This window comes from Pseudorasbora parva, chromosome 2 (assembly GCF_024679245.1).
Source record: "Pseudorasbora parva isolate DD20220531a chromosome 2, ASM2467924v1, whole genome shotgun sequence".
Classification (NCBI taxonomy): Eukaryota; Metazoa; Chordata; class Actinopteri; order Cypriniformes; family Gobionidae; genus Pseudorasbora; species Pseudorasbora parva.
The window spans coordinates 50,806,116-50,819,522 of record NC_090173.1 but is presented as its reverse complement, the minus strand read 5'-3'; the positions used below and the strand labels follow the sequence as shown (position 1 = coordinate 50,819,522).

At 37.8% G+C, this 13,407-nt stretch overlaps 1 protein-coding gene across 7 annotated transcripts in view; it reads right to left on the bottom strand.

Annotated features, from left to right (window-relative positions):
• sdk2a (sidekick cell adhesion molecule 2a) overlaps positions 1-13,407 on the bottom strand; it is a 230,642-nt gene that overhangs the window by 52,210 nt on the left and 165,025 nt on the right. For all 7 annotated transcript variants that reach the window (XM_067423667.1, XM_067423676.1, XM_067423692.1 and 4 more), the window contains exons 16-21: positions 3,896-4,036; positions 3,533-3,714; positions 974-1,089; positions 583-778; positions 383-481; positions 111-302 (exon numbers count right to left, since the gene is read on the bottom strand). In XM_067423667.1, coding sequence (XP_067279768.1) covers positions 111-302; positions 383-481; positions 583-778; positions 974-1,089; positions 3,533-3,714; positions 3,896-4,036 — 926 coding nt within the window. The remainder of the gene's footprint in view (positions 1-110; positions 303-382; positions 482-582; positions 779-973; positions 1,090-3,532; positions 3,715-3,895; positions 4,037-13,407) is intronic.

The following is a 13,407-nucleotide window of genomic DNA, read 5'->3' as shown; positions in this document are numbered from 1 at the left end:
ACAGGATGCCTGAAGACAGCAACAATTTCAACACTTTTGCTGGAAAACGATGACGGTAATGCAATCTTGGAGCGAAAGAAAACCTGACTTTGAATGTGTAAGAGACTGACCTGGTGGCACGCCTGATGAAATGGTGGAGGACGACAGCTGACCTTGACCTTTGGAGGTCATGCCGGCCACCTGGATGGTGTAGGTAGTGAGTGCGGTCAAACCGGTGACTCGGTACTCCTGCGTGATGTTCGGCAGGTAATGCGTGACCCGCGTGTTCGTCCTGTTGAACTCTTCCCAGGAAATGCGATACCCTGCGGGGGCGAGACCATAAACGCTTGAGCATGCTATCACTTCAGACGATCAGAAGAATTCACGGTTTGCTTATGGTTACCTGTGAGGAGACCGTTCTTCTCAGGCGGATCTTTCCAGCTCACTTTGAGAGACGTGTCCAGGATTTCAGTGAAGCTCAGGTGACCTACGGGTCCTGGGGCTGCGCACACAGACACCAACACTTATCTTTCCAAACAGACACCTGCCAGCCTGAAGAGAACATTGCTATAGGTAGAGATGAACACATATAAGGACGCTCACTGTCTTCGTGGGTGCGTATGCGCTGCGGAGTGCTGCGGGGACCGTCTCCCGGCGTGGTGAAGCACAGCACGCAGGTGAAGTACTGCGTGAACTTCTTCAGTCCGCTAATGTAACCCACATGAACGCTGTCTTGAAAATTGGGTCTCACCGTAACCAAGGTAACGTCTTCCTCGTGGCCCGGTTCCCATGCCAACAGCTGACAAAAAATGTAAAATAAAAACAGACAGACAGATGTGACCACTATCGCTTAGCACAAGCCAATGCGAATCCTGCTGCTGCTGTCTCAGCGTGACATGTATTGGAAGTAATGAAACCATTATAATAAAAGGAGTCTGCGGAGTCTGCCGGAGTCCTGCGTTTGAGCACTAGAGGGCAGTGGTGGGACGCTCACCTTGTATCCCTGGTTGATGCCGTTGATGAACTGTGGACTCGGGGCACTCCATGTGAACCGGACTGTGGTGGAGTTGACAGCCTCCGCCTGGACATTCCCAGGTGGGACCGTGGGCACTGGGAAAGAGAAGATTCGAGGAGATGAGATGGTGAGGGAAATCATAGAGCAGAGACAGTGGCTGAAAAAGAGACAGACAATGATCTCATCCTTTTCTTTTTGTGGGAACTGTTTGACATGGTGCTGGTAACTTACATAAAAATTGATCTATCATGAAAAGCAGTCATTTTAAATGTTTGACTTCGACCTGTCATGCCTCATGTCTGTGTCCAACCATAACAATCACACAATCTTCACACAATCTTCATTTTTACACAGTATGTTTAAATTTGGTATGAATATGATGAATTTGATTTCAAGACCCCAAAACACATATGTATTTAGCTGTGACCCTGTAATTGTGTTATTTGTCACACTTACAAACAATTTTCATGTTCCTTAAAATTGTGACAAAAAAAGAACTGACATGATTTGCTATTTTTTCAGCATCATGAGAAGACAAGTAAATCATCCCATTTTACTGTACGGACTTTAAAGGGATAGATCACCCAAAAATGACAATTCTGTCATCATTTACTCTCCCTCAAGTTGTTCCAAACTTGTATGCATTTCTTTCTTCTGCTGAACACAAAGGAAGATATTTGGATGAATGTTTGTGTCCAAGCATCATGGCCCCATTGACTACCATAGTATTTTCCCCCCTACTATGGTAGTCAATGGGGCCCAAAATCTGCTTGGACACAAATATTCTTGCAAATATCTTCCTTTGTGTTCAGCAGAAGAAAAAAATTCTTGCAGGTTTGGAACAACATGAGGGAGAGTAAATGAGAATTTTAATTTTTGGGTAGAATATCCATTTTAATGTTGATGGCTTAACTATTCAACCCTGTTACCCAAGTTAAAAATAAATATATTTAAAATATATTTAATATTAAATAAAATATTACATTGGCTAAAATCCCATACATATTTAATTATAATTTTTTTTTAAATAAACAATATATATTTATAATGTATATTTAGCTGCGACCCACGTTGCATGCACACCTGTAACTGCATTTTACGCCATTTCAAAAAATTATTATATTCCTTCAAATTGTGGCACACAGGACGTGACATCATCTGAACCGTCATCTTTCTTCATCATCACGAGAAATAAATAATCTCATTCCCTTGTCTCTATTTTTACACACAGCGTAACGTTTTTTTTTAATTGATGGGAAATGTTATCTCATTTAAAATTGTTTTATAATATTCAATTAAATACCACACCTGTTAAAATCATAATGATATTTAATTAACACCCCCCTAAATAAATAAATAAATAAATAAATAAATAAATAAATAAATAAATAAATAAATAAATAAATAATAATAAAATAAAATGATTTAGCTCTGACCCACATGATATTTCCTCATTACAAAAAAAAAAAAAAAATGTCAATAAACTTAATATGAAGTGACAAGCAAGTAAGACAGGAATAAAGATAATCTCATTTCATTTTCTCAGTTTCTACACTAAATGTATAGTGATGGAATTTGTTAAACTTAAAGGATTAGATCACTTTAAAATGAAAATTTCCTGATAATTTACTCACCCCCATCTCATCCAAGGTTTTCACGTCTTTCTTTCTTCAGTCGAAAAGAAATGATGTTTTTTGAGGGAAACAGGATTTTTCTCCACATAATGGATTTCAATTTCAAAAAGGTCCAAATCAATGCAGCTTCAAAGGGCTTCAGAGGATCTGCACGATCCCAGGCGAGGAATAGAGTCTTATCTAGACAAACCATCTGTCTTTTTAAAAAAAGAAAAAGAAAAATCTATATACTTTTTAACATCAAATGCGTGACTTCGGTGTTGTTTTTGTTAAGTAAAAAAATAAAGATAAATCAACTCCATAGTGGATTCCAAGTGATCAAGGGTTTAGGACATTCAAGTTAAGTCCACTGCACGTAAGCAATGACGGACATCTGAGTGAACGAGACGGAGGGAAGTTAGCGAGTGAAAAGTAAAATAAAAACCAAACGGCAACCTCCTCCAGTTTCTGTTGAAGCCAATACGGAAGGTACTTGAACTGCAATTCATCAACTTTTAGTTTTTTTTGTACAAAATGACCCATGGTTTGGCTAGATAAGACCCTACTCCTCGTGTGGGATCGTGCAGAGCCCCTGAAGCCTTTCTTCTGAAAATGCATTGATCTGAACCTTCAGCCGCTGGTTGCCATAGAAGTCCATTATGACGAGAAAAATCCTGAAATGTTTTCCTCAAAAACTTAATTTCTTTTCGACTGAAGAAAGAAAGATAAGAACATCTTGGATGACATGGGGGGGTGAGTAAATTATCAGGAAATGTTCCTTTTGAAGTGAACTAATACTTTGACTATTCAACCCTGTCACTGTAAGAAGAAAAGAAAAAAGACCAACAACTAATATGCTGAGAAACATTAAATTTAAACTAAATCCAAATCAGTAGTTGATATAAAACACTCTCAAGATCCTCACCGCCTTGAAGGGTCCATTCTGTGACTTTGGGGCTGTAGACGCCTTGGCCTGCCCCGTTATAAGCGGCCACCTCAATCTCATAGTTGGTCCAAATGATGAGGTCCTCCAGCAGAAGATTTGTTTGGTCTGGGTTAGTGATGTTCTTCATCTGACAGTCCACCGGTAATCCAGACAGACAGTACCTGAGTGTGGTGGGAATAGTATGAGACATGGAAAAAGCATCCGTCCCGTGACTTTTGAGACTCAGAATATAGCTTTCACTGAGCGGGATGTGAACCAGGCTAGACTCAGTCTACTCTAGAAGAGGAGGAGCTGCTGAGAGAAGCTCAGATTGAGGAAAGGACAGTCCCAGAGATCTCTCACCTGATGATATAGCCTTGAAGCGGGCCGTTCTGGTGGCTCTCAGGGGGCGGCTGCCACTGGATCATGATGGACTGGTTGGTTCGGCCACTGGCTATCACTGTCTGAGGAGGGGCGCTGGGGGGCTCCTCGGGTAACGGCACTCTGAAAACAGGGAATTGGGAGAAAGAGACAAAAAAGAGATTAAAAGAGGAAATGGAAAGGCCACGTGACACAGGTTTGAGTCGGTTGCCTCCCTCTCTACCCAATTATTTCCCTGTTTGAGTGTACCATCTAAAACAGAGGCAAACATACAAAATGTATCATTTAAAAGAAAGATGGACAGCGAGAGGAATCTCTGGAAGATTAATATTACACACAGCACGGTCCAGCTGTCTCAGACCGCATTGAAAATGTGAGTTGTTGTGTTATTATTATTTTAACCGGGAAATAAGCAAAGTTGTTTGGTTTTGAGAAGAAACAAAGGGAAGGTATGGTGCAGAAAGAATCTGAACCACAAAAACACAAAGCTAAAATCCCTGACCACATACGTGACCCTGGAGCACAAAACAAGTCGCACGGGTCGGTTTGCAATAGCCAGCAATACATTTTATGGGACAAAATTATATATTTTTCTTTTATGCCAAAAATCATCAGCATATAAAGTAATGTTTCATGAGTATATTTTATAAATTGCCAAGTGTAAATATATATAAAAAGTATTATTACACTGTAAAACAATATTATTGGTTTAACTTAAAAAAGTAAGTAACCTGGTTGCCTTAACATTTTGAGTTTAGTAAAATAAAAAAATTGAGTTGATACAATGAAGGAAATTGGTTTAATAAATAGAAACTCTACATATTATTTTATCTGAACCACATACAAAAATGTGATAAATCAGGAAACTAGCACAATTTGGCATGTTTCACTGCGTCATCACAAATAAAACACACACACACTGTAAAAACTTTTTGTTGGTTTAACTTAAAAAAGTAAGTAACCTGGTTGCCTTAAAATTTTGAGTTTATTGAAATTTTAAATTTGAGTTGATACAATGAAGGAAGTTTGTTTAATAAATAGAAACTCAAAATATTTTTGTATCTAAACCACATAAAAAATGTGATAAATCATGAAAATAGCACAATTTGGCATGTTTCACTGCGTCATCACAAATAAAACACACACAATTACCCAATATGCTTACAAAATCTTTTAATAATATTTCAATAAAGGTTGTCGATTCTCAAAAATGTTCATTGTATTAACTACATTGTTTAATTTCAATGAACTGAAAATGTTACGGCAACCAGGTAGCTTATTTAAATTTATATTATTACTTCTTTTTTTTTTATAGTGTATTAGTAAAATACGTTGCTAAGGACTTCATTTTGGACAACTTTAAAGGTGATTTTCTCAATATTTCGATTTTTTTGCACCCTCAGATTCCAGATTTTCAAATAGTTGTCTCTCTACCAAATACTGTCCAATCCTAACAAACCATACATAGATGGAAATCTTATTTGTAAATCTCAAAAATGTTGACCCTTATGCCTGGTTCTGTGGTCCAGGAACACACACGTGTTGACTGTGTCTGCATGTCGCTGTAATGCAGTTGCCGGCGAATAACGATTAAGGACTTTTCAAAAGCCGTCTGAGCGCTGGCTGCATTTTGAGCAGGGCCCCTCGAGATACGTGCTTTCTCTCGGCGTGAGATGATCAAAGACACCACAGCCAAAATTGGCTAATACTAGAGAGTAAAAAAAAATAAAAAATCAGCAAGACTCCTCTTAAATCTATTTAACTTGACATCTTGATATCTCCTGCGTGAGAGCCGCAGTTCTGTGGCTGAGATAAAGCGCAGTGTTTTAGGATCAAAGAAACAGGCGCGGATCCTTGAGCGGCGCAGTGCTGTTATGTTACCCCCACCTCTGCGGGTTCCCCCGTCTCAACGCGCCGAGAGAAGAGCGTCTTGTGATCTGCGAGTTGCAAAACGAGTGGAAGTTGTTAGTTGAGAGGATAGATCTGGTGTGAGATGAGCTCACAGTCTGTGGGAATGAGCGGATGATCATGAGTGAGTTTGTGGTGCGTTTGTCAAAATCGAGAAGGTTTATAATACATGTTAGCGTTCCCATTCATCTCCCTGACAGCTGCTTGCTCGGATAATACGCGATTTTTAAATACGCCATCTATTTTTCAAGGGAGTTCAGTTTGAATCAATTGAATAACTCATAACATTCTTATTTATCACCAGTAAATGTCACCTGAACGAATCAGTGAGTGAATCTGAACTGGGATAAATCACAATTATGTGAACGTGTAAATATGTACACTACCATTGTATGGAAGCTTGTTATATAATTGCAACCTTTTTATCTCACAATTGTGAGTTTACATCTCACAATTCTGACTTTATAACATGCAATTGTATATAACTGTTATAAACAGTGTTGGGGGTAACTCATTACAAGTAACTTGAGTTATGTAATCAGATTACTTTTTCAAGTAATGCATTACTTTTTCAAATAAGTAACATAAGTTACTTTGTTTTCCCATTTATTAACTGACCGCTCTCGTCCTAATGCTGAGATAAATTGAAAGTGTGGAGTCTTTGTGTGTAAACATGATGGTTATTGTAGTTCTACTTCTAGCATGCATTTACTAATCACATTTGCACAAAAAAAAAAAAAAAAATCAGTATTCCTCAAAATTAATACAATCTGTGAAATGCAAAATCCGAATACTATGCAAACCACCAATAATTAAATATGTTAAATAAATCAAATATTTGTATCTAATTTTATTGATCGATGTCTTGCTGCTGACCTTTAATGATTCATTTAAACCATATGCAAAAAAGTATTTGGGAAGTAAGTGTTACCTGAGGCTAATTTTCTACTTTTGGTGTGAAAGGGTCTTTACATTTGCTCAAAAAATTAACTTTTTTGTTATATGAAAAAAACAAAAACAAAAAACAAGCCCAGCCCAGGTAAAAGTAATGTAATGGATTACTTTTCGTAAGTAACTAAGTAATGCAATAAGTTACTTTTTAAGGGAGTAATGAAATATTATAATACATTACTTTTCAAAGTAACTTTTCCCGAGACTGGTTATAAAGTCAGACCTGCAAGATGTAAACAATTGCAACTTTATAAAACGAATTCTGAGAAAAAAAAAGTTAGATTTGTGAGATTGCAAATAACGTTTTAAATTAGTTTATTCTGTGGCAGAAAAGAGCTTCCATGCATTGAAAAGTTTGTGGTCAGTACTTAAAAAAAAAGAAAGAAATTAATACTTTTATTCAGCAAGGATGCATTAAATACTTTAAAAAATGACAGAAGACATTTATAATGTTCAAAAGATTCCATTTCAAGTTCTTTTGAACTTTCAATTCATCATCAAAGAATCCTGGGGAAAATATCATGTATATATCATGGTTTCCACAAAAATATTAAGCAGCGCAACTGAAACATTGATAATAATAAAAATGTTTCCTGAGCATTAAATCATCATATTAGAATGAAGGACCATGTGACACTGAAGACTGGAGTAATGCTACTGAAAATTCAGCTTTGATCACAGGAATAAATTACATTTTAAAAATATATTCAAATAGAAAACAGCTATTTTAATTAGTAAAAATATTTCATAGTATTACTGTTTTACTTCATTTTTTATCACACAAAAACGCAGCCTTGGTTAGCTTAAAAGACTTCTATCAACATTTTTTTTTTTATTGTCTTACCGACCCCAAACTTTAGCTGACTGGCTGATGGCACCACACAAACACATACAATCCCCTTAAAGTTAGCAGGCAGAGAGAAATATTTAATTCAGCTAAAAATATAATTTTAAATGGCTGTCAGTGGAAAAAATAATGCCTGCATAGTTAAAGCATCTACATACAATGCTAAGCAGCTAAACCTTGACCACTTTTGCATATGCTAAATGATAAATTAGGTGTCAAATGATGAAACCTCCAGGAAGACTCTGCGTTCCCCACTTTGACCACTGTTAAGTGTGCTCGAGAACAATATGGCCTTTTTCGTAATAGTGTGTTATTCATTTTCACCCTTGGGGATGTTAGCTCTTGACGGGGTATTACATCAGCTACACACATTTTTATATATATATTTTTTTTCCCAGTCTGTTTCTTTTAAGTCTGTCGAGGACCTAGTATCCTGGGCGGCATATTATTGATTTGCCACAGTTGTGCATGCACAGGAAGTTGCAAACGGGCAAAGGATGTTTACTTCCAGCATGCTTTCAGATCTCATCCTCAAACATTGATTTGAGCTCGACTTTTACATTTTCAATCAGTCTCTCTCCCGCTGTAATGCAGCGTACACGCTTCGCTCTCCGGCTGATCCGAAGAAACTCCAAATGCAACTGTTCTATCAGATTAGGAGAATCAAACATCTGTGAACGACTGCTTCTGTCGTGGCAGGATCCCTTAAGACTCAACCAGATACGAATATTAATGCGCTAACATCAAATTCATGCAGAAATGTTGTTTGGCATTTTCTCGGTTTTTGGGGCATCTTTGAGTCATGTGCACCTCGCGTCTCAGACGTCACAGACGCTCCCCTGGGACCGGGGCGCGTTTGAAGGCGCGAGTCACTTGGCGCTCTTTGTAATGCTGTAGTAGACAAGTTAAAAGTGGTTGTACAAAAGCTGCTAAAAATCTCTCAGCGCACGGTTCCATTCCTCACAGCACCGCGGGCAGGAGGCTCTGATTCAGCTGAATAATGCACCGCCCTCCTCACTATTCCCTCCTCGCGAGGGCCGAAGGTCTGCGGGAAGAAAGTCTTGCAGCTTTTGCCAGGCTTTTGTGGCTATTCTTCTACGCTTAAGTGCGATTCTCACGGACACGTCTGCGCTAGTCCTCGGGACGCCACAGGAAACCGTGTTCACTGACTGTCTGATGGAAAGCATTGTACTGTAAAATCACCAGCTCCAATCTGATCTCGGGCTAGTGTTATTCACTTCTGGAAGTGCGGCTTTCTTAGCAGTCTGTCTGAGCCTGAAGGTAAGTGGCATCACATCTATTGGTCCCACTTTATATTAAGTGTATTTATCAACTGATTCAATGCACTTTTAGTTTACCTATCCGAGGAATTTTATTATTGGTGATACATTTTGCATTTCAAAAAGTTAAGGGAAAAAACTGTTCACTAACAGTATCTTATTGAAAACATTCTATTTTAACAATTCAGACCTTGCCAAACACAAGTTACTTCCATTTTTGGCCTTAACTACTGTGTACTAACATTTTAATGAATCATTTGATACAATGCACGTATTGTGTACATACATGTTTTTACATTGTACTTACATTTTTTAAAAAAATACCTGCATATAATTACATCTGTAATTCATTTCTGTAGTTACATTTATAATTACACTTTTGACACTTTTCTTACACCTAACTTTATCCTTAAACTGACCCAAATTATCACCACACCTGTCCCTAACCCTACTCGTATCCACCTCAATATCAGCAAAGGTGTTTTGCAATACAATTTGAACACAGTAAGTACATTGTACTTATTTTGTTGTAAGTACATAGTACTTAAGGCCACCTAATATAAAGTGGGACCAAACATTTCTTTATAGTATTGTTCATCAACTCTCTTTTTTACTTTTAACGTAAAAAAACAAACAAACATTTCTTTATAGAATTGCTTATCAACTCAAATCTGTTGACAGCAACAGATTTGACAGTAACAGAGTTGACAGTAGCATCAACTCAATTTATTGTCGAATGTCTAATCTCTAATTGTCGAGTTACTGTCAGATCTTTGTATTGTCAACTCTGTTACCGTCAGATCTGTGTATTATCAACTCTGTTACCGTCAGATCTGTGTATTGTCAACTCTGTTACCGTCAGATCTGTGTATTGTCAAATCTGTTACTGTCAGATCTGGGTATTGTCAACTCTGTTACTGCCAGATCTGGGTATTGTCAACTCTGTTAGTGTCAGATCCGTGTATTGTCAACTCTGTTACTGTCAGATCTGTGTATTGTCAACTCTGTTACTGTCAGATATGTGTATTGTCAACTGTTACTGTCAGATATGTATATTGTCAACTCTGTTACTGTCAGATCTGTGTATTGTCAACTCTGTTACTGTCAGATATGTGTATTGTCAACTCTGTTACTCTACCATGGTAACAGAGTTTGACAGTAACAGAATTGACCATTAAAAACATTTAACATTTCAAAATTCAATTACAGAACATTTTGTTTTCTGCACCTTTCACACATACAAAAGCCCAAAGTTTACTTCAGTTATTAGGTATGCGCACACCAGAGTATGTCCACTCCTCACTCACTGATATCAGAAACAGCGTTCCGTCTTCGCTCAGAGGAAATGTGCGGCTAAACATTTCCAAAGTATTTAAGTAAGCTTTAAAATATCACAGAAGTTTGCTTTATAACATACCTTAAATACAAAAATTCAAAAATAAACAACAGGTTTTGACATGGTTTATTTGCACACTAGTGCGCAATTTTTTTCCCTACAAGCCAAGCTTATTAGGCTTTATCAGCATCACAAGTTAAATATCATTGCTGCTTTTTGCAGTGCAAATTTAGTTTGGAAAGATGAAAATAGTATGTTTTCACAATTTATTTTATCTACGGGTCGCTACATTACACATTTCTGCTCATTCAAAATCAGATAACTAAGCAGATTAGCACTGGGAGATAACATTTGTTTGAATGCATTAGAGGGAAAGATTACGTGTGTGAATAAGTGCTACCTGTTTAAAATGTGCTTTCACCCGATCGTATTCAGTATGTAGAAGGTACAAAAGAATTCCTTGAACTATAACATCCCGCTCATGTCCATCGCCGCCATCATAACCTTCACATTCTTTCTGATTTGAGTGATCCATCTTTATCAAGCTAGTTAAATGTGTTTAATGTGAGTTCTGGCTAAAATGCAGTTATATTATGAGCTGTTGGCATGAATTGTACTCGTGATGGAGCGGGTAGTTGAGCAATGAAAACCATGACTCTCCGACTTTAAAAAAATCTGCTCCTCACTCCATTCAAAATCATGCGGCTCCATTCCCACTCCACGCTGCTCACATACTTGTAAATTGTGCATTCACTATACAATCAGCACACTTTTTTTTCTATTTGACATTGTATTATTAGTTTGTCCACAAGGTGGCGACACTTTTGTTGGAACAACAACAAAATCAAACCCTCGAAGATGCAACAATAAATGGCCGCCTTGACTAGCGTTACAAGATACACGCAACTAGCTTAAACAAGTACAAAGCATCATTTCGCAATTATCGCGCATAGCTTCAAGAGAGAAAAGGCACAGACATTGGACAAAGATGAAACTTTCTAGTGAGCATGTGTTGACCACCTGTTCACGCATGCTATGAAATGGAGTACACTTTGAAATATTTCGGTTACACCATGTCTAGACTTGACAAGACAAAGCGACCGCTGCAAATCCATTTGTTCTTCGTGCCAGAAGTAGTGCGAGCGATATACGTCAAGAATAGAACGGAGCATCAGTTTACTGTCGGTAATTTGTTGTGTTAAGTCACGCCACACCGTATCCAGTGTAGACATCATCACTGATTGTAATGGATTTTATCGTCGTTTAATAATAAAAATATGTTTATTAAATATAGCGCCTTTCTGCCAACTCAACGTCACTTAACGCCATATTGATGAAAATAACATTGATAACATGAATCAAATGATAAAGTTAGAGGTCAGAGAAACAAAAAGCAAAAATATATGTTTTATAGCGGGTTTTGAAAATCGTGTAATGATGAAAGGTCGCAAAAGGGTTGGGGAATAGATTTCCAGAGAGTGGGGCCATCGATACAAAACGCCCTTCCACCAAACGGTGGGAGTTTGTGCCATGGAATCAACGACAGACCGCTATCAAGAAGATCTAAGTGTGTGCGCCGGGGAAAAGGTATGGATGAGATCAGGAAAATGGGAGGAGGGCAAGACCGTTGAGTGCTTTGAATGTGATAAGGAGTATCTGTTATTGTATACGAAATTGTGCGGGTAGCCGGTGGAGCCTGTGTGGAATAAGATAAATAGGGAAGATTTGTTTGTATATGTGAGGACCCTAGCTGCGGCAGACTTCTGAATGTATTGGATCTTATTTATTGATGTATTGGGAAAGGCATAGAAAAGAGAATTACAGTAGTCAAGCCCTGAAGTGATGGAAGCGTGAACTATGGTCTCAGCATCGCTGACATTTAAAAATGGATGTAAGCAAGCGATTTTACGGAGGTGAAAGAAGGCAGATTTAGTGAGTGGGGAAATGTGAATCAAAGATTATGACAAGGTTTTTAACAGTGGTGGAAGGTTGAACCAAGACTCGTGCAATATTAACATCGTCAACACAGAAACAGGATGTGATTTGAGGTGAACCGGCAAAAAGTAGATCTGCTTTATCAGTGCTGAGTTTGAGAAAAGGACAGGCCGTATAAGCATTTATAGCATCAATGCAAGCTGATAAGGAGTTAGTGGCGAAAGGTGCATGGCAATGAGAGTGGATGTAAAGCTGGGTGTTATCTGCATAGCAATGGAAGTTAAAGCCAACTTTTGTCGCACCACGCCGCTTGCATCCGGTGTAGACACGGTCTGGCGTTCCCGGCAAAACTGAAGTATAGTTTTACTGTATCTACACCAGATGCGACTTTTGTTGAGTCAAGTCAAAAAAGCTAGGAGCTGTCTACATTGGAGGCAACACATTGACCATCCATTTGACCTTCCTATCGGATGTAGCGTGAGGGATTAGTCAGGGTATCTGGATTTTGTCGTATCGTGGTGTGCCACATCCAGTGTAGACAGCATTGGTTATTATAATGGTTTCTATTTGCTTTTGTCACATCGCATGGAAATGGTAGTAGTGTTTCACGTGCCCAGTCATGTAAAGTATTTGAGTAAATGTAATCAGTTACTGTACTTAAATATCTTTTTTGCTACTTTGTAGTATCAACTATATAAGGTTTTAAATTTTTCTCTCTACTTGACTACATTTTTGAATAAGTAAACGTTACTTTTTACTCCAATACATTACATTTTGCATGGCACCTAACTTTTTCCTGTAGCAGTTTGTTTCTGCTATAAAGAAGCGATATCGCCTTCTAAGAGCATTGAAGCTACACTGAAAAAAAGTATGCTGGATTTACATGATTTAATTGTGTACACTGGTCCCGCATAAATCAATTAAAGTAGACAAACATAATTTGTTCATGTAACTTCAACATCATGGAATGAATACATTTTAAGTGACCCAGTTAAGTAGTTTCAAAGTTAATTTTATACGGCTCCCTGACAATATTCAGACATTCTATCTCATATATTTATTCACTCACTTCAATTTCATATATTTTAATGTTAAACAACTGAATTATAATACTGCACCAGCTAGTTGACATACTTTTAGCTAGCAATTGCACACATTAGGATCTAAAATGCTAATGTGTGCTAAAAGCTCCTTCAGAAAAGCCGTTTTGACATTAGTTGTTTTAGTCCACAGCCTA